We start from the raw sequence: 27,018 nt of genomic DNA on the forward strand, positions 1-27,018 counted from the left end.
ACTGTACCAAGGTGCTAGGGAAAAAAATCCAGTATACTGGGATTGCATGCCATGGAACGGCAGGAGGGTTCAGGTCCCCTGGGGGTGAGGGGTGAGGGTGACATTGGTCTGTAGTGACCCCAGACCTCTGCAGGACAGACTGTCTGAGCCTGAGCTTCCCTCCCAGGGACTCAGCATCCTGTGTGAACGGAGTGTGAATGGGGAGAAGGGTTACCTCCAGGCAGACAGGAGGCGTGGCTTGCAGGAACAGGCTGCATTTCAGCTGCCATTGTCCTCTAACCATGGCAGGATGCTGGTGGACAGCACACAAACTATACAACCGTATCTAGTGTCCTGTGATGTCTCGGTATTTAAACAACCTGTGAGTGGCGGAGCAAGCACAGCTTTGCGCTCTGGAGACCCCAGTATGCTTCTCTGTCTCTATTCAGCTGTGAAAAGGTAGGCAAGGGAGCAGAACTCTGCAACCTGTGGCAGCCTCATCTCTGAAACGTAGACCGTGATGCCTACATTGGTAGGCATAATGGTAGCATGATGGTAGAGATTAAAGGAGGTAACTTAGGTAAAACATCTCACAAGACACCCCTATGCCATTTGTTTTTTTAGGATTTATTTACTTCTTTTTATTTGGCTGTAGTGGGTCTTCGTGGCTGTGTGCAGGCTTTCTCTGGATGCAGCAAGCTGGGGCTGCTCTTCGTTGAGATGCGCTGGCTTCTCGCTGCGGTGGCTTCTCCTCTCGTGGAGCACAGGCTCTAGGCGCATGGGCTTCAGCAGTTGTAGCACGGTGGGCCCGGGAGCAGTGGCGTGCGGGCCCTAGAGCACTCGGGCTTAGTTGCTCCTCAGCATGTGGAATCCTCCCGGACCTGGGATCCTACTGGTGTCCCTTGCCTTGTAAGGCAGCTTCTTCACCACTGGGCCACCAGGGAAACCCCTTCATGCCAGTTTTAATCTATTTCTACGTCCACTTTGGCATACTGGCTGGTGGCTGGCCCAGCTGTGGGATGTGCCAGGTTTAATGTGAAAGGGCTCCTTTTGCCTTACTGCTGCCACCCAACCCTTTGCTCCAAGGGGAAGGGACTGCGTACTTGGCGAGCACCTACTGAGCTCAAGACTCTCTGCCAGTGCTACACAGATGCTATGTATCATGACCCCAACTACAGCCCTGAACTGTAACCCCTTCTGGTTGAATACTAATGGCCTCCATCCCTAATTCTAAAAGTCCCCTGAATTCTCCACCTCCAGAATCTCGGTCTCCATTCCCTCTCCCAGCTCTGATCCTGTGGTTCAGGGTTCCTCCATGTCCTGGGGCCGAGGGCTGTGCATTCAGTAGGGCTCTTGACTACACACAACAGAAACCCAGTTTAAACCAGCTTATGCACAAGGTGATTTTCTGGGTTCGGATCAGACCGCACAAAGAACAGAGGTGGAGCCACCCTCCGGAAGGACAGGCTGGAGGCTCCGGCACTATCAAGTCTCTGAAATCCCTCTGGTTCCCATTCCTGCCTCTTTTTCTCAGCCAGGCTTTCTTCCTGTTGTTGTTCAGTTGCTCAGTCGTGTCCAATTCTTTGTGACCCCATGGACTGCAGCATACCAGGCTTCCCTGTCCTTCACTATCTCCTGGAGTTTATTCAAACTCATGTCCATTGAGTCGATGATGCCATCCAACCATCTCACCCTCTGTCGCCCCCTCCTCTTCTTGCCCTCAATCTTTCCCAGCATCAGGGAGTCAGCTCCGTTTCCAGTGAGTCAGCTCTTCGCATCAGGTGGCCAAAGTATCAGAACTTCAGCTTCAGCATCAGTCCTTCCAATGAATATTTAGGATTGATTTCCTTTAGGATTGACTGGTTTGATCCTTGCAGTCCCAGGGACTTTCAAGAGTCTCCTCCAGCACCACAGATCGAAAGCATCAATTGTTCGGTGCTCAGCCTTCTTTATGGTCCAGTTCTCACATCCATACATGACTACTGGAAAAACATAGCTCTGGCTATATAGACCTTTGTTGGCAAAGTGATATCTCTGCTTTTTAATATACTTCTTCCTGTAGCTGGGAGCAACACCATATCCATGTTCCCAGCTCCAGCTCCCAGCTCAGCCCTGGAGAGAGGGCTTCCAATCCACCTCTCTCAGTTTTGCTCCTTTTGGTCCCCACAGCCCAGGGCCAAGCTCTGATTGACCAATCTGGGTCAGGTACTCAGTTCTAGGTCATTCCCTGTGGCCATGGGGTGAGGTCATATCAACCTGGGAACGTTTGCCTGGAAAAGGCAAGAGGAAACCAAACAATTGGAATGAAGTCCCTCTCAGCTGTGTGGATTTTCTGTAGGGGTCATGGGTGGCAATGTCTGGTTGGTCTAATAGCAAACACCTATTATGTGCTCAGCATAGTACTAGGCCCTCTGTATGCATTTAAACCTCTCAACAACTCTAAGGGATAGGTAGATATAATACTACTGGAATACTCCCCAAGTTCAGAGGAGTAAAGCAACTTGCCCTTGGTCACACGGTGGATAAATGGTAGAGTAGGACCAGGTCCCAGAGGGTCAGACCCCAAGACCACTGCTCTGTCCATTGTAGCATGCCCAGATCTCATGGGTGGGCCTTGAGGAAGGCTCATGGACTCTCCTGGCTTAAGCTCATGAACACAGTGCAATGTGGCAGAATAGACAGTCCAGGGGAGCTGGCATCTGTCTCATTGACCTAGAGGGGCTGAGGTTGGAATAGCATAGCAGTTTGAATTTAGCCCCTGGGGGGAGATATTATTCCCTGGTGAGATACTGGCCTTGTCTGCAGACATTTTGGAGTATCACAACTTGGGAAGGGTTGCTATTGGTATCAAAGGGGTGGAGGTCTGAGATACTGCTAAACATCCTACAAAGCACAAAATAGTCCCCCACCATGAAGCATTACCTGGTCCCAAGTGTTAATAGTATGCAGGTGGAGAAACTTGACCAGGCTGGGCAGGCAGCCAGGCATTGCTGTGAAGCTCCCATCCTCAGCTACAGGGTCTCATAAAATTGCCATGAAAAGAGGATGCATCAGACACAGCTGACTAAAGGTTCTCTCTTTTTAGGGTCTTAAAAGAACAGTGGATTCGAGCTAAGTATGAGAGACAGGAATTTATGGCCGATGGGAAAAACATCTCACCCCCAGGTAAGGTTATTTTCATTATCTCTTGAGGGCTGATTCTGATGCATTCTAGAAAACAAAGTGCCTGAGTATTAGGAACAAGGTCAGCCGCCCTCGCTCTGGCCCCAGAGACCAAGGTATGGGTTCCTCTGCTTCTGAAATAGCAACACCTCGGCTGGTGGGGTTTTATGGTCTTCTTGGCCGAGAAGCTCACTCATTTCAGGTCCTTGCAGGACCACAGGGTGTACAGAGTCTTAGTATAAACTGCAAAAAGATTCACCCCCTGGACAGACCAGGTAGAAATAGACAATCTGCTTCTGGCTAAGGGAGCCCTGGTGTGGCACAAGCCTTGAGAAGGAGAATGGGCTGGATTTTGCCTTCCTTCCCGCCTTTGTGCAGGGCATGATCTCATCGGTGGCCTTGGACCTGTGGCACATTCTACCCCTCTGCTGTGAGTCCAAATGGACACTGTCCCGGAGAGCAAAATGTACAAAACCGCTCAAGGACCAGAGGCAGCTAGTGCTGAACACTCGTAGCCGCCAGGAGCACAGAGTGTTCATCCACCAGCAGGGACCCAGAGGTCACTCATTATCACTCATTATTACCGTACATGAGAGATTTTCAGTTGGCTGATATCAATGTGAAGTTGGGCCTCTTTCAAAATCAGTCCAGTTTCTCAGTTTTTAGCCTACTTAAGGATTCCTTTAAATTTTAATTTTATTTATTTATTTATTTATTTTTGGCTGGGCTGGGTGTTTATTGCCGCACTGGCTACTCTCTACTTGCAGTGCATTGGCTTCTCGCTGCGGTGTCTTCTCTTGTTGCAGAGCGCAGGCTCTAGGCATGCGGGCTTCAATATTTGTGGCACGTAGGCTCAGTAGTTGTGGTGCATGGGCTTAGTTGCTCTGCAGCATGTAGGATCTTCCCAGACCAGAGATTGAACCCATGTCCCTTGCACTGGCAGGTGGATTCTTAACCACTGGACCACCAGGGAAGTCCCCACCTAAAGGTTTACTATGTCTTCTTAGGAAACAGCCAAGAAAGAAAGTTGAAGGGACCCCCAACTAAAGTCATACAGCATTGCAAAGTTTCCTCAGAGAGGACCCCACATCCTGCAGCTGTAAGAGCTAAATCAGACCCAAGACGTTTCAGCAGCAGGTGGGCGGTCCACTCCACCCCTGAGACTGCACGGCACGGGGTCACCAATAGGCAGGTGAGTGGCCTGTTGGTCTTAGAGCTGTGGTGGTTCACGCTTTCTCATCTTTGGTGGCAGGTAACCGAGAAGGGTTCCTGTGGAAGCGGGGAAGGGACAACGCACAGTTCCTGAAAAGGAGGTTTGTCCTCCTGGCAAGAGAAGGCCTGCTGAAGTACTACACTAAAGAAGAGGTAAGCTTCTCTTACTCCTGCCCGAGCCAGGGCACACATCCCTCTCTGGTCTATGTTTAATCAACGGTGCCTGGTCTTGCTGATGAGCTCAGTCACTGAGACTTAGGTGCCACATGCTGCTCCTTTTCCTCATTATACAATCCATCCAGTGCACTGAAAACCTCACCTTCTCTTCACCTTGAATGGGCTTAGATTGGTCCATGATTAAGCTTTTGATGATCATTTGACTTGACTTCATTGATTCATTCACTCAAGAAATATTTATTGGGCTTCCTTGGTGGTCCAGGGGTTAAGAATCCGCCTGCCAATGCAGGGGACATGGGTTCGATCCCTGGTCCGGGAAGATCCCACACGCCGCAGGGCAACTAAGCCTGTATGCGGCAACTCCCGACGCCTGTGTACCCTAGAGCCTGTGCTCCATAACAAAGAAGCCACCTCAGTGAGAACCTGTGCACTGCAGCTACAGAGTAGCCCCCGGTCACTGCAACTAGGGTAAGCCCTCACGCAGCGATGAAAACCCATCGCAGCCAAAAAGTGTATATTCATTGAGCACCGACTATGCTAGACCTTATTCCAAGCACTGAAGATACAGCAGTGAACTAAACGAAGTTCCTGATCTCTTGGGGCTTCCATTCTAGTGAATAGAGACAGGTAATAACCAAAATATATGTTACCTATCCAGTGGCGATAAGTTCTATGAAGTAAAATAAAAGAGGGTGAAGGTTAGAGCATGATACAAGTGGGGCATGGGGAGGTGGTCAGAGGAGGCCTCTCTGATGACCTTTGAGCACAGAACAGAATAAACTGAGTAAGTTATGTGGATATATGGGGGAGGGGTAGAAGAAGCAGAGAGAACAGTACATGCAGGAGCGTGGTCAAGTGTGCTGATTAGAAAAGATGACCCCGCTGAGAGGTGCATCCCTGGTCCCAGTCTAGGCAAGCAGAAGCCTGGATGCTGGTTCTCCCCCATCCCTTCAGCCAGGAGATTTCTGTTCAGTGCACAAACTGCCCAACCATGAGCCATAGCCGTGGCTTGAGCTGGGAGTGTATTTGGTGAGTCTATAGGGCATGAAGGAGGCCAGAGTGCCTGGTACAGAGTGAACAAAAAAAATAATGGAGAGAGATGAGCTCACATAGTGGAAGACTTTGAAGACCATAGGAAGATTTTTTTTTTAACAGCTTTATTGCAATGTAAATTCGCATACCACAGGATTCACCTATTTCAGTTCAGTTCAGTCGCTCAGTTGTGTCCGACTCTTTGCGACCCCATGAACTGCAGCACGCCAGGCCTCCCTGTCCATCACCAACTCCTGGAGTCCACCCAAACTCATGTCCATTGAATCGGTGATGCCATCCAACCATCTCATCTTCTGTCGTCCCCTTCTCCTCCTGCCCTCCATCTTTCCCAGCATCAGGGTCTTTTCAAATGAGTCAGCTCTTTGCAATTCACCTATTTAAAGTATATAATTAATAGCTTTTAGTATATTCGTGGAGTTGTGCAACTTTGACCACAGTCAATTTTAGAACATTTTCATTACCCTAAAAAGAAAACCCACATGTGTGAGCTCTAGTTCTCTACTCTACTAGCCTCCCCTAACCCTGTTGTTGTTTGTCACTCAGTCATGTTTGACTCTTTGCAATTCCATGGACTATAGCCTGCCAGGCTCCTCTGTCCATGGGATTTCCCAGGGGATTTCCATTTCCTACTCCAGAAGGTCTTCCTGACTCATGGGTGGAACCGGTGTCTGCTGCTTGGCAGGTGGATTCTTTACCACTGAATCACCAGGGAAGCCCTCCGCTTGCCCTGCTGCTGCTGCTGCTGCTAAGTCGCTTCCGTCGTATCTGACTCTGTGCGACCCCATAGATGGCAGCCCACCAGGCTCCCCCCATCCCTGGGATTCTCCAGGCAAGAACACTGGAGTGGGTTGCCATTTCCTTCTCCAATGCATGAAAGTGAAGTCATTCAGTCGTGTCCAACCCTCAGCAACCCCATGGACTGCAGCCTTCTAGGCTCCTCCATCCATGGGATTTGCCAGGCAAGAGTACTGGAGTGGGGTGCCATTGCCTTCTCTGCCCCTTGCCCTAGGCAACCTCTAATCTGTTGTCAGATTTGCCTGTTCTCGACATTTCATACAAATGGAATCATACAATATGTGGTCTTTTATAACAGACTCCCTTCATTTAGCATTAGGTTTTTAAGGATCATTCATGTTGTAGCACGTATCAGTACTTCATTTCTTTTTATTGCCAAGTAATATTCCACATTTCACTTATTTATTCATCAGCTGATAAACAGTTGAGTTGTTTCCACTTTTGGGCTAGTATGAATAATGCTGCTATGAACATTTGTGTACAAGGTTTTATGTGAATCTACATTTCCAATTTTCTTGGGTAATTCTCCCTAGGAGTGGAACTGCTGAGTCATATGGTAACTCTTTGTTTAATTTTTTGAGGAATTTTTCCAAAGTAGCTGCACCATTTTACATTCCCACCAGCAATGTATGAGGGTCCTCCACATCCTCACCAATGTTTGTTATTATCTGTCTTTTTGATCATAGCCATCTTAATGGGTACAAGATAATATCTCATTGTGATTTTGATTTGCATTTCCTCGATGGCTAGTGATGTTGTATGTCTTCTCATGTACTTACTGGCCAGTTGCCCATCTTCTTTGTAGAAATGTTTATTCACAGCCTTTTCTCATATTTTTATTATGTTATTTGTTTTCTGGGTTTTTTTTTTAGCTGTAATAGTTCTTTATATAGTCTATATACAAGGCCCTTATTGGGTATATTATTTTTTTTATTACATTCTTATTTCTTAATATTCTTTTTCATTAGGGTTTATCACCAGAATATTTTTACAAAAAATTTCTGTGCTTGGATTTTACTCTGTTATTGGGAAGACATACAAGGGTTTGGGGGCTTCTCAGATGGCACTAGTGGTAAGGAACCTGCCTGCCAATGGAGGAGATATAAGAGACCCAAGTTTTATCCCTGGGTCAGGAAGATCCCCTGCAGGAGGGCATGGCAACCCACTCCAGCGTTCTTGACTGGAGAATCCCTTGGACCTTGGAGCCTGGTGGGCTATGATCCATAGCATTGCAAAGAATCAGACACTACTGAAGTGACTTAGCATGCACACAGGAGGGTTTTGAGCAGAAAAGTGATCAGCTTTGACTAAAACTTTAAAAAGAGACACTCTGGCTGCTACTTGAACAAGAGTGGGGCAGGAGGAGGCAAGCGTAGAAGCAGAGAAACCAGTTAGGAAGCTACTACAATAATCCAAGATCAGGATAATGGTGTTGGAGATGGTTAAAAGTGGGCTGCTTGCATTTTGGAAATAGAGCCAGTGAGATCTACTGAAGGATTGGACATGGGGTGTGAAAGTCAGAGGGATCAAGAATGAGCCACAGGACTTCCCTGGTGGTCCAATGGTTAAGAATCCACCCGCCAGTGCAGAAGACACAGGTTCGATCTCTGCTCCAGGAAGATTCCACGTGCTGTGAAGAACTAAGCCTGTGTGCCGCAACTACTGAGCCAAGTGCTCTGGAGCCCATGAGCCACAACAAGAGAAGACACCGCAATGAGAACCCCATGCAACTAGAGAGAAAGTTGCCTCCTCTCGCGGCAGCTAGAGAAAGCCCAAGGGCAGCAACGAAGACCTAGCTCAGCAAAAAATAAGAATGCATCCCAGATTTTTTGCCTTATGCAACTATGAGGTTAGTTTGTCATTTGCTGAGATGGCAAAGATTTAGCTCCCTAAGGGGATGATCATGAGTCCTTTTTCATTTGAGATGCTTATTAGTCATCCATGTAGAGACTGAGGAAGACGTTCTCAGAAGTTCTGAGTCTAGAGGTTTGGGGAAAGTTTTGAGCTGGAGTCAGCAGTGTGCAAACTGGTTGAGCAACAGGACTGGTTGGAATCACCGAGGTGGGCGGGGGGGGTGGGGGTGAATGAGAAAAGATGTCTAAGGACTGAGTATTTTAGGTATTTGTTACTGAGTGACACACCACCCTAAAACTTAGTTGCTTGAAATAACAATTGATTGTGTCTCATAATCCTCTGGGGTCAGGAATTTGAGCAGGTGGCTGCAGAGTACTCCCTGTGACTTCATCTGGGTCGTTCCGTCTGCTCCATTTTCCTGGGCTGGGCTAGGAGACCCAGAAAGCCTTCACTCACATGTCTCGTGCTTTGCTTCCTTGTGGCTTTTCTCTCTGTGAATGTTCCTCATTCAGAAGTCCAGTTCAAGCTTTGTTACAGCATGGCGTCCTACTTCCCCCAAGCAAACGAGGATGCTGCCAGGCCTCAAAGCTTAGGCCAGGAACTGCCTGCTATTGGTCAATTCAAGTCATGCAACCAAAACCAATTCAGTTCAGTTCAGTTCAGTCACTCAGTCGTGTTCGACTCTTTGCGATCCCATGGACTGCAGTACGCCAGGCCTCCCTGTCCATCACCAACTCCTGGAGTTCACCCAAACTCATGTCCATTGAGTCGGTGATGCCATCCAACCATCTCATCCTCTGTCGTCCCCTTCTCCTCCCGCCTTCAATCTTTCCCAGGATCAAGGCCTTTTCAAATGAGTCAGTTCTTCGCATCAGTTGGCCAAAGTATTGGAGTTTCAGCTTCAACATCAGTCCTTGGGGAGGGGATAGAGATTGCACCTCTTTTTTTTTTTTTTAATATTTATCTATTCCTTGTTTTTGGCTGTGCCAGGTCTTCACTGCTGCACTCAAGCTTTCTCTAGTTGTGGCGAGCAGGAGTTACTCTCTAGTGGTACAGGGGCTCCTCACTCTGGTGGCTTCTCTTGCTGTGGAGCATGGGCTGCAGAGCGCACCAGCTCAGTAGTTGTGGCTCGTGGACTTAGTTGCTCTGCAGCATGTAGGATCTTAGTTCCCTGACCAGGGGCTGAGTCTTCATCCCCTGCATTGCAAGGGGGATTCTTAATCACTGGACCACCAGGGAAGTCCCTGAAGTCCTAACTTGAATTCATTTTAATTTTAATATCTACATGTGACTACAGCTACCGCTCCTATGGGACTAGACTGTTGTTATCATTTTTCTTCCTCTCATCAGTTATGAAAGGAAACATTTGTTTTCCCTTTGCCTTCTTAGCATCAGGGAGTGCTCAAAATGTGTTCAGACCCTGAGAACAGAGTATAGTATGGGAAGACATGCTTTGAGGCCTGCCCCTGCTTTTATTGGTTTATCTGTTTTATTTGATTGGCTACCATGGATATTCATTGTAAATTCCTTTTTTTTTTTTTGGTTGCACAGCATGAAGGATCTTAGTTACCTGACCAGGAACTGAACCCGTGCCCCCTACAGTGGAAGCGTGGAGTCCTAACCACTGGACCGCTAAGGGAAATCCTAATGATTTATTTTAGAAAAAGTTCTGTGGCTGAAAAACTTGAAAAGTGCCAAGTTACGGTCTTTCCAAGCCCCCTTCCAGCTCAGAGAAGCCAATTGATTAAGCAGGATTAGTGGGATGGCTGGATACAGAGAATGGTAGAATATCTGTGGATCTTGATATTAGAGCAAGAACATTAAAAACCTGTGTGGAGTTCCGAATTGGTCATGTTTGCCTTAAGGCTTGATGGCGAAGGTGAGGAGAAGTCACTCCACTGACTGTAGGCATCCTGAGTACCCGATTCCTCTCTTTTAGGGTAAAGACCCCAAAGCTGTCATCAGCATCAAGGACTTGAATGCCACCTTCCAGACAGAGAAGATTGGGAACCCCCATGGGCTGCAGATCACCTACCGGAGAGATGGCCGCGTTCGGAACCTGTTTGTGTACCACGAGAATGGGAAGGTGAGAGGGTGGCGTTGCCGCTCAGCCTCCAGCTCAGCAGCCCCGAACCTCGCGGGCCCAGCTCCCTGACTCCCTGGCGCTGCAGCCTCTTGAGACGCGATGCTGCTGTTCGCTTTCATCTGTTGTCTCTTTCTGGTTTTGGCCACATTGTGTGGCTTGTGGGGTCTTAATTCCCTAACCAGGGATCAAACTTGGACCCACGACAATGAAAGCACCGAGTCCTAACCACCAAACCGTCAGGGAAGTCCCTGTTGTCACTTCTGGTCGGAGACAGAGTAAAGTTAAGGCAGAGCGAGAACTGGGAGAGGAACCTGGTGGGGACCAGGGGTGTGTCTGGATGGTGCACAGCCACCAAGGGGCGTCCGGTTAGCAGATGGGACTATGCCCAGAGGTGGCCAATCAGGTGCAGCCAGAGATTCCAAATATGACAGGAGGGATGACTCGAAGCTCAAACAGCCGTGCGTCACGTGGCCTCCCTTCACAGTGTGTGGTCCGGCACCAACTGCCTGAGCATCACCTGGGAGCTTGTTAGAACTGGTGCTTGGGCCCATCCTGGACCTGCTGAGTTAGAAACTGCGTTTTCACAGGATCCCTAGGTGATACTCAGGCACGCTGAAGTTTGAGAAGCACTATCAAAGGTCCAGGAAGTCAGCTCCATCAGAGAAGAGCAGGCCAATAGTACAGCTGCAAAGACAAAAGCCGGCTCTAAATGGCAGGGTCATGTGACTGGGCAAGAGTCAGAGATGCTAAGTGGAGGTGAGGAGGTGCAAAGGTGGGGGCTGATGTTTTGTGATTTGCTATTAATTCTGTGCTGGGCACTTTTCTTGGTGATCACTATACATCATTGCTTTTCTTTTTTAAAAAATAATTAATTAATTAATTTGGCTGTGCCGTGCGGGATGTGGGATCTTCATTCCCTGACCAAAGATGGAACCATTGGAAGCGTGGAGTCTTAATCACTGGACTGCCAGGGAAGTCCTGTACATCAGTTCTTAATCTTCAAAACAACTCTGGAAATGTTTTATCCCCATGTTACTGAGGCATGGGACTTCCCTCGTGGCTCAGTGGTAAAGAATCCACCTGCAATGCAGGAGTTGCAGGAGATAAAGGTTCAATCCTTGGGTCAGGAAGATCCCCTGGAGGAAGCCATGGCAACCCACTCCAGTATTCTTGCCTGGAGAATCCCATGGACAGAGGAACCTGGCGGGTTACAGTCCATAGCATCTCAAAGGGTCGCACACGACTGAAGCGACTTAGCACACATGCACTGAGGCGTGGGTGTGTTAAGTAATTTGCTCACAGTTATGTGGCCAATGGTTCCTGAACCCTGCACCTGTCTTACCACCCCATGTGCCTCTGCTGGAGGAAGACCCTTGCCAGCAGGAGTCAGAAACTAGATACAGGGCCTGGATCTTCCCACGAGGCCCCAGCACTGGGATACTGACCATGGATCGTCCTCAGCAGGCTTCATGCTCTCTCCACTGTCTGGGCTGACTTCCTGGCGTGGTCTGAAGAGCTGGGGTTTGGAGTCGGAAGTTGGGACCCTGCTTCTGCCACTCCCTTGTGTGTTCCTAGGGCAGGTCCCTTCCCTTCCTAAGTCTGCTTGTGTGTGGTTGATAATACCCACTTCCCAGAGGGGTCTTGAGGATTGAGAGACTGTGGACCATGAATGTGAATGCATCTCGTTACTGTGAAGTGCATTATAAACAGTAGTCGTCACCGTTGTTATTTGTTCACGATTGTGGCAGCAGTGGAAGACAAGCTCTTGAGAGCCGTTCCTGATCATTCCTGTGTTCAGGACGTCACTCTTTCAGTAAATCCTTACAGCGCCCCTCCCTGCAACGTGCACAGCACTTGGGTGTGGAGTGAATGAGGCAGAGTCATGAATGGGCTTCTAGGATCTCATAGTCTTGGGAAAGAGACAGATGGGGAAATAGGCACTGAAGATACTGTGTGATGATGCCGGTGGAGACCGTGCTAGAGACACACAGGAGACATGTAAGTGGCATAGTCTGGGGGAGGGGGCACTCTAAAAGGCGATCCAAAGAAGGAGGTTCTACTTAAGAATTGTGTGAGTATGCTGAGAAGGAGAACACTCAAACCAGCTTAAAAGGGTCATGAGTGGAAAAGAAACAGGGGTATTTATTTCAGAGAACAGAAGCATGGTTGGGCTACCTGAGAGGTTAGAATTAGGAACTGTGGTGTGAGTGATTCTGTGTGTGTTTGGAGAGAGAGAGAATACACTCTTAACAGGAACACATTGTTCTATAAACCCAGGAGTGCAAGTAATGTCTCGCTTCTTACTTTCTCTAAATGCAAGGATCTCATTCCCCAAACTGCCAAGAAGCCTAGTGCCACTCGTTTTTCTCGGCTCCCTCCATTGGCTTTACCAGAGTCTTGGGACTCGTGCAGTCCAGGAGACATGGAGGAGATCCCTGGCTCTCAGTCCATGCTGGACTCTCTGCTGTGGCCCCATGTCCAGACTGACTGGATACCAGTGGCTACCTCACCATGCCCATTTCTGCTAAAGGACTTTTGCTGAGGTGCCCATGATCTCAGACACTTATGGTGCCTGACTCCTTCCCACTGGCCCAGCTGTAGAGCAGCTGACAACCTGGTTCTGGCCAGTCTCCTCTCCCTGGTGATGCCCCAGCTTCTCCCTTAGATGGGCATAAATGGGGTGCTACAAACTCACGGCTGCAGGAGCCAGGTGGGCAGATTAAAAGTGGACAGCCTTCAGTCTGTGGCAAACAGGAACACGTGTATAGAGAACTGAAACAGGCAAAACTTAAGGACAAACCAACCTATATGAAGGTTGGATTTGTGACCGGAAGAATCTTTCCAAAGTGAAGGCCTAGGTGGGTCTTCTGTGGGGATGATCCCCTTCCCTTAGTGCCTGAAACCCTATAAGGTTCTTAATGCCGTGGTCAAGAGAGCTTAGGAATACTGAACCAGCAAAGCTTGACCTAAAACAGAAAAGGTACTGATGTTTCATACCTTTGAAACCAAATTCAAATGAATTTCTCAATCACAGCAGCTATTAGAACAGGTCTTTCCTCTCCTCTTCCATATTCCTGTGAGATAGGATCTGATAAGCCCTGTTCAGCCTCTGTACTGGTCCAGCCCTCATCCAGATTCTGTGGCCAAGAAGGGGTAGGATCATAGCAGCAAGTGTGACTGCAACTGTGTATGGGTGGTACGTGGTTGAGAATGGGTGGGGCATTTTTCGTAGAATCAGGGTTTGGGTGGAGCAAAAATCTATTCCATCTAAACTCACTCTCAGGATGAATAGAATGTTCTAGATAAAAGGTGTATCAAGGGTGAGGGCAGAGAGGTGGGTGAGGCAGAGTGTTCCAAGAGAAGGGAAGAACGTGGGGGCAGCGATGGCAAATGATTTTGTATGGAAAGAACTCAGAGAGCAAAGTGAAAGTGACAATGTTAGTCACTCCATCCTGTCCGACTCTTTGTGACCCCATGGACTGTAGCCCGCTAGGCTCCTCGGTCTGTGGGATTCTCCAGGCAAGAAGACTGCAGTGGGTTGCCATTTTCTTCTCCAGGGGATCTTCCCAACTTAGGGATCGAACCTGGGTCCCCTGCAGATTCGCAGGCAGATTCTTTACTGTCTGAGCTGTCAGGGAAGTCCAGAGGGCAAAGTAAGTCATACTGAAGAATTTAAGACTCTTTCCCTGAGGGTAGTGGAGAGGACTCTAAGCTAGACTCAATTAGATTTGCAATTTGAAAATCACTCTGGCTGCCGTAAGGACTGAATGAAGAGCAGCAGAGCAGAGGCAGAACCAGCTGGCACAAGGGGTTCAGCAGGTGAGAGACGAGGGTGGACACTGCTGAGGGAGGCGTGCTCCCAGAGAGACACAGGAGGGCCACGCCAGCTTCAGCCTACGCTGCACTCCAGGTGATGAGCATCTGCACTGATGGAGCATCCCCAGGAGCACCTGCCCCCACTTGAAGGCCTGTCTTTGACACCCGAGGACCTTTGCTCCTCAACGTGTCTCCCAATGACCAGCAGCTCATCATCTATGAACTTGTTAGGAATGCAGAATCTCCGGCCCCACCCCAAACCCGCTGAATTCAAATCTGCATTTTAACGAGATCCTCGGGTGATGCTTACGCACAGTAGCAGGAGCCAAGCACCGTGCTGGGCCGCTGCATAACTCCTGTGCGGCTGGTCTTGGTCCTTTCCCATCGCCCTGGGGATCTGTTTCCCACTTGCTCGGGTGATGCCCTGGGCTCAGGCACCGTCTTCCCAGGTGCCTGGGCTCAGCCTGAGTAGGACTCGGGGGTGTGCATGTGCCCAAACCTGAAGATCCAGCTGGCTGCCTGCTACCAGCCTCAGCTGCCCGCCCCCCTGGCCCCCAGCTGGCACTCAGTCTCACTGATTGTCTGTCTGTCCTTTGCATGTCTCTCTGCAGGAGATAGTGGACTGGTTCAACGCCCTCCGTGCAGCCCGTCTCCAATATCTAAAAATGGCCTTTCCTGAGCTCCCAGAGTCTGAGGTGAGCTAAATGCAGACCCCACCTTCCACGGCTCCTGTCTGCCACCTCCTGTCCTCCTGATTGGCTGACCTCAAAGACACGCAGAGGCCAGACTCAGTTTGACTGCAGGAAAGACCTTGAGCCTTGGGGTTGGGGACCTCAGCAGGAAACCAAAAGTTTTTTCCTGGGGAGGCTGGGGGTTATGGCCTCACCATTGGCAAGGCAGTCTCCAAAAAGCAGATCAGACTCTCCCCTTTGGGATCCGTCACTCACAGTGTCAAAAGGCTCGGGATTTGGGCATCTCTTTCTGACTTCTCCCACTGAAATGCACAAATGGTCCCTCACATACTGCTTACAATGTGCTTCTGAACCTGGTTTATCTTGTCATCCCTTTTATCTAATCGTCCTTTTCGGCCAGCAGTTAGGTGAGGTGATTATTCCCATTCCAGCGATGAGAAACTGAGTCCCAGGAAGGTCAAGGGCATAACCGAAGGTGTTCTTCCCACTTGAACATCCCCCACTTTGCCCTTTCCTAGTCTGCATTAAGGAAGGCAGTGGGATCTTTCCCATTATCATTCTAACAGGAAGAGTCTGCCTTGCATGGCCAAGGTGACAGTGAGCCTGAGAACTTCATTTCAGTTGTCTTCAGAGGTCTGGGGCATCCATGTACATCCCTTAGGCTTGGCTGGGGAAGCTGTATAGAGTGGGCTGTGAGCTGGAGGGTGTGAGCTGGGAGGCCTGGGCCCTTGTGGATGGTCTGCTGCTGACTTGCTGTGTGACCACTGCAGGTGAAGCTGCCTCTCTGAGCATCTGTTCCCACATCTGTAAGGTGGCGCTTGGTCTGGGTCATCTTCAGGGTCTCTTCTAACTCTGAGGTGCTGTACTCTAGTCCCTGTGTTAGGCCTGCTCTGGAAGGATTTTGTAAGAGATAGGGGGTCTAAAGACCACGTTAATCGTGTGACTTTTTTTTTTTGGCCATACCACACAGCATGCGGAGTATTATTTCCCTGATCAGGGATGGGACCTGTGCCCCCTGCAGTAGAAGTGCAGAGTCTTAATCACTGGACCGCCAGGGAAGTCCCATTCCTGGGACTTTCCTATTCCCAACTGTTAGATCCTTCTTGAAAACCTAAGTGCCCATTAATTCCCCAGTTTGCAGGGAGCGAAGTGTCTGGAATGGGGGTCCTCTCCAGACCTAGGGATGCACTGAGATGGCAGATCTCCACGAGTTACTCCAGCCAGGCCTGGCTCAGGGCCCTCCTGGCCTGCAGAGTCAGCAGCCATAGCGGGTGAATGCCCACTTGCATGGGCGTGGCGTGGGGGTGCTGACTGCTGCCTGGAGACACTGAGGGCAAGTTGCAGACGCCCCGCCTCCCTGTCTGGGCAGCTCTCCAACTCGGCGGACCCATGCGGGGGAAACTGGGCTTTGGTAACATCCTCAACGTTCTCTTCCTCCCGCCTCCACTATCGTTACCTCCTATCCACCCCTAGTTTCCTCCCGCCTGCCTCTCTCCCCGTCTTGCCTCCCCCCATGTCTACATAGGGTATGAGGTTCTGAGCAACTACCCAAGTCTGGCTCGAGCTCAGGGATCCAACGCCAGAAACCTAGGGTACCCCAGTGGGATTGTGGTTCCGTAAAAAGAAACGCATGGACCCGAAGGCAGGGAAGCTGATGTGTTACGCAGGGCAAGTGGCCTCACCTCTCCTAGCCCCAGTTAACTCATCTGTCACCACTGGGACAGTCCCTGCCTCCAGGGCTGCATGTGTCCAGTGAGCCAAGGCATCTAAAGTGCAGTGCATACTACCCCATTCCCGGCCTCTTTCTCCTTCTCAAGGCCTAGATTCACCCTGCCCTGGCTTCAGTTCAGACAACTGAGCGATTAGGACTCTTGTCTTTGCTCCAAATGAAGGAATTAAAGCCTACAGAATGCATTTTACGGAAAGGGGAATGGTGTCCTTTATATTTTTGATTTCTCGCTCACAACTTTCTCCCTTCAGACTTCCCATTCCTACTCCCAAACCTTACATCCCCTTTGCCCCTGCTCTCGACCCAGGCTCTGTTCTCATCTGAAGCTCTAGACTTGCCTGTTTGACACCCTGGAGCACAGGAGGCCAGTGTTAGTCCCTGGAAGCTTCTCTGAGCGTAGGATGGTCTTGCAGATCACATAATGTGGTATCCTTATTACACAGAAGGAAACAGGCCCAGAGAGGCATAAGGTCTTACCAAGATAACACAGCTGGTTGAGGTCAGACCTGGAACTAGAACTCAAGTCTCCTGACTTCTAGTCCAGAGCTTTCTCTACTTAATCCATCCTGCCATCGCCTCCTATGGCCCTGGCTCAGAATCCCCACCAATGCCCAGGTCTTGGCCAAGGGCCTGATCAGAAGGTTCTGGCATATCTAAACTTGAACATCATAGAGTAGCAGTATAGCTACTACTAGGGTCTGGCTGGTGTCTGTTGGCTCTAGGTGGTGAAAGTTCTTCATCCTACCGGCGACATGTCTTCGGGAAAATCCTGTGACTTTTCTGAGGTCTTGTTTCTTCCTTCAGAGCATGAAAATGATAACATCCGCCTCACAGGGTGGTTGAGAATTACACGCAGAGCCTGACACACAGTCAGTCAGTTCAGTCGCTCAGTCGTGTCCAATTCTTAGTGACCCTGTGGACTGCAGCACACCAGGCTTCCCTGTCCATCACCTACTCCCGGAGCTTGCTCAAACTCATGTCCATCGAGTCGGTGATGCCGTCCACCTGATGACATGCAGTAGATACTCAGAATACAAACCCCCCCCCCCCCCCGATACCAGGAGGGTCTCCTCAGAGCCTGACCTGTGTCCTCCTCCTGGAATTGCTGAAAGAACACTTAACCTAAGTCTTTATACCAAGACTCAGCTGTGCTGGTTAGCTCTGCAGGCATCTGGGGTGCTGTTGTCAGGCTCTGTCGAAATGTTAGCGTTGCATCCATACCAAATATAACCATGTGCACACATCCTTCCCCATTGCAAACTTCCCCCTTTGTCGGGGAGCCAAGTTCGCAGGGGAAGCTCGGCCTCCTGGGTGGGAGGCAGGGGGTCAGTGTGTGTCTTTCTTCCCCCAGCTTGTGCCCCTCATCACCAGGAACTATCTCAAACAAGGCTTCATGGAAAAGACCGGTCCAAAGGTACATCCCGTGTTCCTTGGGGGGGACTTTCATGGCCTCAGTGCCAGTGGGCAGTGGGGCCAAAGTGGGGAGGTGGGAAAATGGGGAACCAGGGGCAGGGAGGAGGGAGGAAGCGGAAGTAAATGGACTTTTGTGAGTTCCAGGGGTGAAGGACCAAGTGGGAGACAGGGTGGCTGGAGGGTGGTCCAGCCTCACTCAGGTGCTTCTCCCTGCAACTGGGCATCTTCCTTCCTGATCACCATCGCCATCAGTGGCTCTCATCTTTACATCATCTAACTGACCCTGTTCTTGGGAAAGCACAGCTGAAAAGGGAAAGCACAGCTGAAAAGCACAGCTCCTTTGGGGGGCAGCTCTTGAACACTTGTGTGCTCTGAGCTGGGGCCCTACCAGGACCGATCAAGTGAGGCAGGACTAGTGACTGGTCTGAGAGAATTCACCTCGGTACCTATGCTTGGACGCCAGTGAGGCCCCTGCCGCCCCAGGACATCTCAGACCCAGCCTGGATGCTGGTGGGGTGAAGCTCTAAGCCAAAAGATGGAGATGGTGGGGGGTTGTGCAGAGGAGGCGGGGTGCAGGGAAGCAGGGAAGGGGGAGGAGAGAAGAAGGAAGAAGGAAGCAGATGTGTGAGTGCTTAGTCTTGCCTGACTCTGCGACACCGTGGACTGTAGCCTGCCAGGCTCCTCTGTCCATGGGATTTCCTAGGCAAGAATACTGGAGTAGGGTGTTATTTCCTTCTCCCAGAGGAAAGCAGAAGAACTCCCTAAAAAAAAAAAAAAGAAAAAACCCAAAGCAACGGCTTTCCGATGCTTTTTTTTTTAAGGTGTAATACGCTGACGCAATGTTTGTTAAGATGACAGTGAAAGTGTTAGGCAGTCACAGTAAAGGGAGCCTCATACAGCTGGGTAAAGGGTTGCAGGTTTTCGTCCTTCAGCAGCTGGTGGCACCGCCCCTGTGGCTCTTAGGGGGACTTTCCTTCCCCTGACCTAGGTTCGAATTTGGCCAAGCCCAGGGCTTTCAGAAGCGCTGAGCAGTAGCCACTTCTGATTTCCCAGGTTCCTTTTTCTGAGATATCTTGTCCACAGCCTGAGAAAGAGGAAAATGCTTCTTCCAACGCACATAGGCAGCGGCTGGAGGCCGCAAGGGAAAGCTGGGGTGGAGGAGGGTGTTTGGAGCCGTCAGAGCTCAAGGCCCGGGTGTGGGGCGAGCGCTGGGGTGTCCGACTGCCAAGCCAGGAACTGGCCGGCTCCCTCGTCCTGGCCCAGGCTGGCCCTCTGACCTCTGTGCCCCACCCCTGCCTGGCCAAGCCTGATACAAAGTTCCCTCTTCTGCAGCAGAGAGAACCTTTCAAGAAAAGGTGGTTTGCTCTGGATCCCCAGGAGCGCAGGCTGCTTTATTACAAGAACCCACTGGTAAGAGTCACTGATGGCCCCCCTGCTGAGCACCAGCAGGCAGAGGTGGGGTCAGAGCTGGTCGGGGACCATGGGGATGCGACAGGGCTGGAGAGACCCAGCGAGAGACACCATCACGGTTGTCTCTAAGTCATCCCTGGGCATGAAACTGCTCTCCCTCGCCTTCAAGAAGTCCTTTACGTGTGTCCAAAAGCTGCCAAGTTAGCCAAGAAAGGACTTCCCCATCCTCTAGTCTCCAGGGCTACCTTCCAATGTGGAGGCTGTGGAGAGTCACAGTTGGGAGTAACAGCTCTAGAACGCGACTGTCTGGGCTCTGGGACCAGCCCTGCCACTTTTAGGGGTGCACCCGTGGCATTTTGACAGAGCACTCAGTTCTCCTTGCCTCAGTTTCCTCAATCAGGAGATGACTTAATAACACTGCTGTCTTCAGAGGTTGCCCTGAGGATTATTCTGAGTTACTATACATAAAGCACTTGAATTCTTAGTGCCGAGTTCAGTTCAGTTCAGTCACTCAGTCGTGTCTGACTCTTTGCGACCCCATGGACTGCAGCATGCTAGGCCTCCCTGTCCATCGCCAACTCCCAGAGTTAGCTCTCCATAAACACTGAGTATGGGACTTCCCACGTGGTGCTAGTGGTAAAGAACCCATCTACCAATGCAGGGGACCTAAGAGATGCAGGTTCCATCCCTGGGTTGGGAAGATTTCCTAGAGAAGGGCATGGCAACTCACTCCAGTATTCTTGCCTGGAGAATCCCATGCACAGAAGAATCTGGAGGGCTACAGTCCATGGGGTCACAAAGAGTCGAACATGGCTGAAGTCACTTAACATGCACACACGCAAACATTGTATCATTTAAACAGATGTTGTTTAGTTGCTAAGTCGTGTCTGACTCTTTGTGACCCCATGGACTATAGCCCGCCAGGCTCCTCTGTTCATGGGATTCCCCAGGCAAGGATATGGAGTGGTTTGCGGTGCCATCCTCCAGGGGATCTTCCTGACTCAGGGATCCAACCGACCTCTTCTGCTTTGCAGGCGGGTTCTTTGCCACTGAGCCACCAGAGAAGCTCATTTAAACAGAGGCTGTGTGTGATTTCCTTTATAGTTTGAGCCTTTTAAATTCAGGGGTCCTCCTAGCTGAAATCCCCAGCACAGCCCCCACCCAACACACACACAGCCCTCTTACTAAGATGGACCTGGGGGCTCTCAGGCCTGCAGGTGGCCCTCTGCCCCAGGTGTGGCCTCTGATGACCTCTGTCCTCTCTTTTCAGGATGCCTTCGAGCTGGGCCAGGTGTTTCTCGGGAGCAACGAACAGGGGTACCAGGTGTTCGAAGATCTGCCCAAGGGCATCCGAGGGAACCGCTGGAAAGCTGGCCTCACCATCGTCACCCCCCACCGGAGGTTCGTCTTCACCTGCCCCAGCGAGAAGGAGCAGCGTGAATGGCTGGAGAGTTTTCGGGAGGTCCTCTCCAGGCCCTTGACACCCCTCAACCTCCTTGGTAAGATACAGGGCCATGTGTGTGTTCCTTTGGCCAAGGAAAGTGGGCAGAAAGGGGCTTCTTCACTTGGGTTCAGCTGTGAGTCCTGAAACCGGGGTCATGGCTCTTGACTGCCCCCTTTCCCTTTTCTTCTTTCCTGGCCAAAGAGAAGTTCAGACAGTGCACATTATTGCCCGGAAACCCTCTCTGTCCACATCGAGTTCCTCTACTGGGAGGCTTTCCCTAGTGGATCCGGATGAGCTTCGTCTCGGTGGAGCTGTTGCTTTCGTAGTTGTTCAGTTTCTAAGTTGTGCCTGACTCTTCTGCGATCCCATGAACCGTAGCCCTGCCAGGCGCCTCTGTCCATGGGATTTCCCAGGCGAAGAGTACTGGAGTGCGTTGCCATCTCCTCCTCCAGGGAATCTTCCCAACTCAGGGATCGAACCCACAGCTCCTGCACTGGCAAGCGGATTCTTTACCACTGAGCCACCAGGGAAGCCCGAACTGTCGCTTAGGCCCCGTTTTCTACCCTGCTCCCTTCCAGGAGCCGAGCAGCCTCTCTGCCCCTCCACTCCCTGCCCCCGAGTCCCTTTTCCCGTGAGAAATCCTCGGCCTGTTAGGAAGGTCACACCCGCCTGCAGCTCCTGGGATTCTGGGTTCCTCCCCACCCAGAGGGAAGGCTATTTTTAGGGTGCTGCTCTTTTCTGGGCCCTGGTCTGTCTGCTCCTCTCCTGTTCCTCCCCTTTGCCCCAGATGTGTCTCGAGCAGGCTTCCCCATCTGCAGACAGCCTCGTGGAAGGAGGGGAGACATTCTGAGCAGGAAACTTCTGGCCCAGGGCCTTCTGGCTCCTGGGACACCGAGGAGAAGTTCTGTGTTTAGAAAAGTACAGACTGAGTAGGTGACCCCATGCGGCCCCTGGGGAGAAACCCTGGTGCCCTTTGAGTCTGACCAGGATAAACACAGACTTGCTTCACTCTCCAAAAATCCCAAAGCTGAAGGGCCTCTGAGATGGGCTGGGAAGTTGTTAATGAAGAACATTAGTGTCTTTTCCTCCCTGGGGCCTGTGCTTCTGAATCTCTGCTGCTCTGTTTCCGCTTTTCTCTCCTCTGCTGTGTCTGTGTCCCTTCATCTACCACTTTTTGGTCTGTTTTTTTATTCTGTTTCCCTCTGTCATTGCTCCCCTCTCCTCTCGCTGTCCCTTCCCTCCGGTGGGACTACGCTGGCACAGCCATACCCTCTTTTTGTTCCCTTTGTAGCTGTGTCAACAGAGAGTGACTGCAGCCACAGGTGACCCACTGGCCACGCAGCGCGCCTGGTGGAAAGGAGAGGTTACCACTTCAGCCTTGGGGGCCCCGCAGGAGTGCCCCCCCGAAGTCGGCAGCTGTCATGGGCAGTGAACTTTGCCAAGACCAAAGCTTTGGCCTTTACCTGCCGGCTCCTTGGGCCTCCTCGCTGCCCTAGGGGTCTGGGGAGCTCGTAAATGTCCTAGGGGCTCAGGACACCGGAAATGAAGGCACTGCAATGGGAAGGCACCCGTGGCATCAGCCAAGATGAAGAAACAGATAACAACAAGAAGTTTAAGCTGAATCCAACCATGAGGAAACAATCAGACAAGTCCACATTAGAGGAATTCTGCAAAACGACTGGTTGACACTTCAAGACTGCCAGTATCATGAAAGATCAAGTAGTCTGAAAACTGTTCTAGATTAGACAAGACTAAAGAGACATAGACATAGCCACAAAATGCAATTCATGATTCTTGATTAGATCTTGGATTTTAAACAGTTTTTGACATGTAATCCAGATAACTGGGGAAGTTCCAATATGGATGTATATTAGCTAGTAGTATTATAACATTGTGATATTGTGCTGTATTTGTGTAGGAGGACGCTCTTGTTCTGAGGGATTCTGAAGCAGTCAGGGATAAAATATAGTATGTCTACATATGTCATATGTATGTCATACATGTCATATGTGTGTCATATGTATGTCATACGTGTCATATGTGTGTCATACATATGACATACATGTCAGCAAAATATAAATATATCTGTACATAGAGAGTATATACATAGATATAGTGTGTGTGTATTTATGAAAAAGAAAGTCTGTGTACACACTCACTCAGGGGGAGAGAGAGAAAGCGGACCACTGTGCAAAATGTTAGCAACTTCATCTAGATGAAGTATAGCTGGATGCTTATTGTCCAATTCATGCAAATTTCCTATAGGCTGGAAAGTTTTCGAATTTAAAAGTTAGGGGGAAATTACTTTAAAAGCATCCACTTTTCACTCTTCAATAGTAGTGGGTTTTCCCCATGAATCGAAAATGTTCCTGGGAGAGTTTTACCTTTGTGCACATCTTAGAAGATATAAAAGTGTAGCTAATACAAAAGAACAAACAACCCCCCTCCCCCCAAAGCACAATGTTCCCATCCACGCACTCTGGAAGGAAAGAAGGAAGACAAGACGACAACTCCCCTGGACCCCAGGGAGAGAGCTATCCAGCCTGAATGCCATGTCTGGCCCTGCCACTAACTCACATGTGAGTGCTCAGTCGCTCAGTCGCTCATTCGTGTCTGACTCTTTGCGACCCTGTGGACTGTATCCCGCCAGGCTCCTCCATTCATGGGATTTTCCAGGCAAAAATACTGGCCGCTAATGAGACTGTTGGAAAACTCACTTCCCCACTTCTGTGCCTTGGTTTTTCCCTTTCAAATGAGGAAGTTGAAGCAACTGCTGAAATTCAATGGAAGCAACAGCTATTTCTGAGCACCTCCCAGGTGCCAGGCTCTGCACGGGCAGGAACCAGATGACGTGGTCCCCGCTGTCACAGATTTCAGCCCGCCAGACAGCAGGCCTAACAAGGGCAAGACAATGAGGCAAGTGTTCAGAAAGGGGATGTGCGGGCTGCTGCAAGGTGTGTGGCAATAGGGTTCACCCTGAGCGGGAGGAGGGAGCCTCCTTCTTTTCCAGAAAGTGACGTCTAAGTCGAAATCTTAAACTGTTCAGAGGTTAGTCAAAGGGAAGAGGGCCAGAAAAACACTGTAGGGTAAGGGAGGAAAATGTTCAGAGGCTCCCAGATGGGCAAGAGGAACGGAAAGAAATCGCGGGTGGCTGCAATGTTAGAGAAATAGATCATTCAGGTCTAGGCTCTATGATTCATTATCTTCATTCAAAACAATGAAGATGTTGTTTTCATTTCAGTGGAGACCCACAGGGTTGGGAGGGTCTTTAAGAGAGTCTCTGCTTTTTCGTGGGATTTTCCTTTGATCAGAGGACAAGTAACATCATCAAGCTGTCTTTCCTGAGGCTTCCTGACTGCCCAGATGAAGACATGCTTGCTTCCTCTTCTGTCTCCTAAAGCACCTTGAAAATGTCTGTTTCAACACCTGCTGGGCTGTATGTATGTTAAGGGTCATGTTACTTGCCTGCCTTTTTTTTTTTTTTAAACCACACTGTTACACTCTGTTGGCTGTACTCTGCTAAGTTCTGAAAATGAGAGAATCAATAAAGGAACTTGTGGTCCAGAGAAGAAGAAAGAGAAGGAAACAGGCAATAACAAAACTACTTGAAGGAGCAATTTGGGATTCTTAGGAGCCCCTCAGAGGGGCCGAGAACAGATATAAGAGATGGAGACTTCCTTGATGGTCCAGTGGTTAAGAATCGCCTGCCAGTGCAGAGGCCATGGTTCTATCTCTGGTCTGGGAAGATTCCAGATGCCACGGGGCAGCTAAGCCCACTTGCCACAACTAAGACCTGATGTAGCCAAGTAAATAAATATTTAAAAAAGAACACTTTATTCAAGATGGTGGGACACATGTACACCCATGGCTGATTCATGTCGATGTATGGCAAAAACCACCACAATATTGTAAAGTAATTAGCCTCCAATTAAAATAAATAAATTAATTTTCTTTAAAAAAAGAAAGAGAACACTTTATTAAAGAGAAGAAGCTTGGCAAACTTTAAGTAGAATAAATACAAAGAAAGTCACACTCAGGTACATTACTGCCAATCTGCTGAAAACCAAAGATAAAGATTTTGAAAGCAGCCAGTGAAAAATGATACATTACATACAAGGAAATACTGTTTCTTATCAGAAACAAAGGAGGCCAGAAGACAGTGAAAATAAATCTTTAAAGCTCTAAAAGAAAAAAAGTCAGGGAGGGGACATATGTGTACCTATGGTGATTCATGTTGATGTTTGGCAGAAACACAATACTGAAAGCAATTATCCTTAAAGTATAAATAAATTTAAAAAATGAAAAATAAGATTAAAAAATAAATTAATTTCTAAGAGAAAAAATCAAATTAGAACACTAGAGAAAACATCTTTCAAGAATAAAGGATACGTAGATAGATATTGGGGCTTCACTAGGGGCTCAGATGGCAAAGAATCTGCCTGCAATGTAGGAGTCCTGGATTCGATCCCTGGGTCAAGAAGATTCCCTGGAGAAAGGAATGGCTACCCACTCCGTATTCTTGCCTGGAGAATTCCAGATATATATATCTGGAATTCTATATAGACAACAAACCAAAAAATCTTTAGAAAATAAGGCAAAATATCACTGAACACCTAAAAATGAGTAAAATGGTAAACTTCCTGTTGATTATATTTTATCACAATAAAAAATGCATAAAGGTAGATTTTTTTTTGTAAAGGCAAACAAAAAACATTTCCCATAAAGATAAGTACAGATTTCTGACAGAATTACAGTATAAGAAATACTAAAGAAAGTTCTTTGAGGTAGAAGGAAATGATACCAAACAGAAACTCTGATCTGATCTGTAAAGCGTAATAGAAATGGTAAAGATATAAGTAAATAAAAGGCTGCCTATTTAAAGCAAGAATTACATGTGTTATGGTTTATAGCATCTGTAGAGGTATAATGTATATGACAACTACCTCATGGAGGCCTGGAGGGGAAGTAAATGGAACTATACACTTCAAGCTTTTTATATTTTACATGAAGTGATACAAAATGAAGTCTAAGTAGATTGTGAAAACTCAGGGATGTCTACTGTAATTCTTAATGAATCTCTAACATGTAGTGCAAAGAGGTATAGCTAAAAAGGTAACAAGGAAACTAAAACAGAATTTTTAAAAGCATTTGATTAACCCAGAAGAAGGCAGGACAGGAAGGACAAAATGAATAAAGAATAGATGGGACAAACTGAAAATAAAGGGCAAAATGGAGACCTGGTCATATCAATAATTAATGCATTCAATATTAGTGGATTAAACATTTACATTAAAGTACACGATTGTCAGAGAAGATGAGGAATCATGACCCAATTGCATACTGTTAAAAAGACATTTTAGGGGACATCCTTGGTGGCCCAGTGCTTAGGACTCTGCCCCTCTACACAGAGGGGCACAGGTTCAATCCCTGGTCAGGAGAAGATCCTGCATGCCACAAGGTCTGACTCCTCCCCCGTAAAAAGACATTTTAAGACATAGATAAGTTGAAGTAACAAGTATGGAAAAATATACACCATGCAGACAGTAACAATAAAATGGCTGGAGATACTATACTGAGATCAGATAAAGTACTTTTTTCAAGATAAGGAGTAACACCAGAAATAAGGAGTAATGTCTCATAACTATAAAAGGTGTAATTCATTAAAAGACATAATGGATCATAGATGTGGCATGTGCCTAAAAATATAGCCCCAAAGTACATGCAGCAAAAACGGGCAAAATTTAAGGGAAAAATAGACACATCAATATAATCATGGATCAGAAAAAGAAATCACATGGGAAATTAGAAAGATTTATAACGGAATGATAATAAAAGTTTCAAAATTGAAATGATGCAGCTAAAGCATTAATTAAAGGGAGACACGTAAGAATCAGTGACCTACACAGACAGCTCGTATTTGGCCTTCCCAGGTGGCGCAGAGGTAAAGAATCCGCCTGCCAATGCAGGAGACGAAAGAGATGCAGGTTCAGTCCCTGGGTCAGGAAGATTTCCTAGAGGGAGGGCACGGCAACCCACTCCAGGATGCTTGCTTGGAACATTTCGTGGACAGAGGATCCTGGCAGGCTACAGTCCATGGGGTCACAAAGAGCCAGAAATGACTGAGTGAATGAGCACACACAGGGACAACAGATCCTACTGTGTAGCACAGGGAGCTATATTCAATATCCTGGGAAAA

At 48.8% G+C, this 27,018-nt stretch overlaps 1 protein-coding gene across 2 annotated transcripts in view; it reads left to right on the plus strand.

Annotated features, from left to right (window-relative positions):
• ADAP2 (ArfGAP with dual PH domains 2) overlaps nt 1–24,408 on the plus strand; it is a 28,142-nt gene extending 3,734 nt beyond the window's left edge. For both annotated transcript variants that reach the window (XM_006059400.4, XM_025281045.3), the window contains 8 exons: nt 3,065–3,144; nt 4,394–4,506; nt 10,172–10,318; nt 14,746–14,829; nt 17,907–17,969; nt 19,301–19,378; nt 20,649–20,877; nt 22,114–24,408. In XM_006059400.4, the coding sequence (XP_006059462.1) occupies nt 3,065–3,144; nt 4,394–4,506; nt 10,172–10,318; nt 14,746–14,829; nt 17,907–17,969; nt 19,301–19,378; nt 20,649–20,877; nt 22,114–22,148 (829 nt within the window). In that variant the 3' untranslated portion in view covers nt 22,149–24,408. The remainder of the gene's footprint in view (nt 1–3,064; nt 3,145–4,393; nt 4,507–10,171; nt 10,319–14,745; nt 14,830–17,906; nt 17,970–19,300; nt 19,379–20,648; nt 20,878–22,113) is intronic.
• Nucleotides 24,409–27,018: the final 2,610 nt, after the last annotated feature.

This window comes from Bubalus bubalis, chromosome 3 (assembly GCF_019923935.1).
Source record: "Bubalus bubalis isolate 160015118507 breed Murrah chromosome 3, NDDB_SH_1, whole genome shotgun sequence".
Lineage (NCBI taxonomy): Eukaryota > Metazoa > Chordata > Mammalia > Artiodactyla > Bovidae > Bubalus > Bubalus bubalis.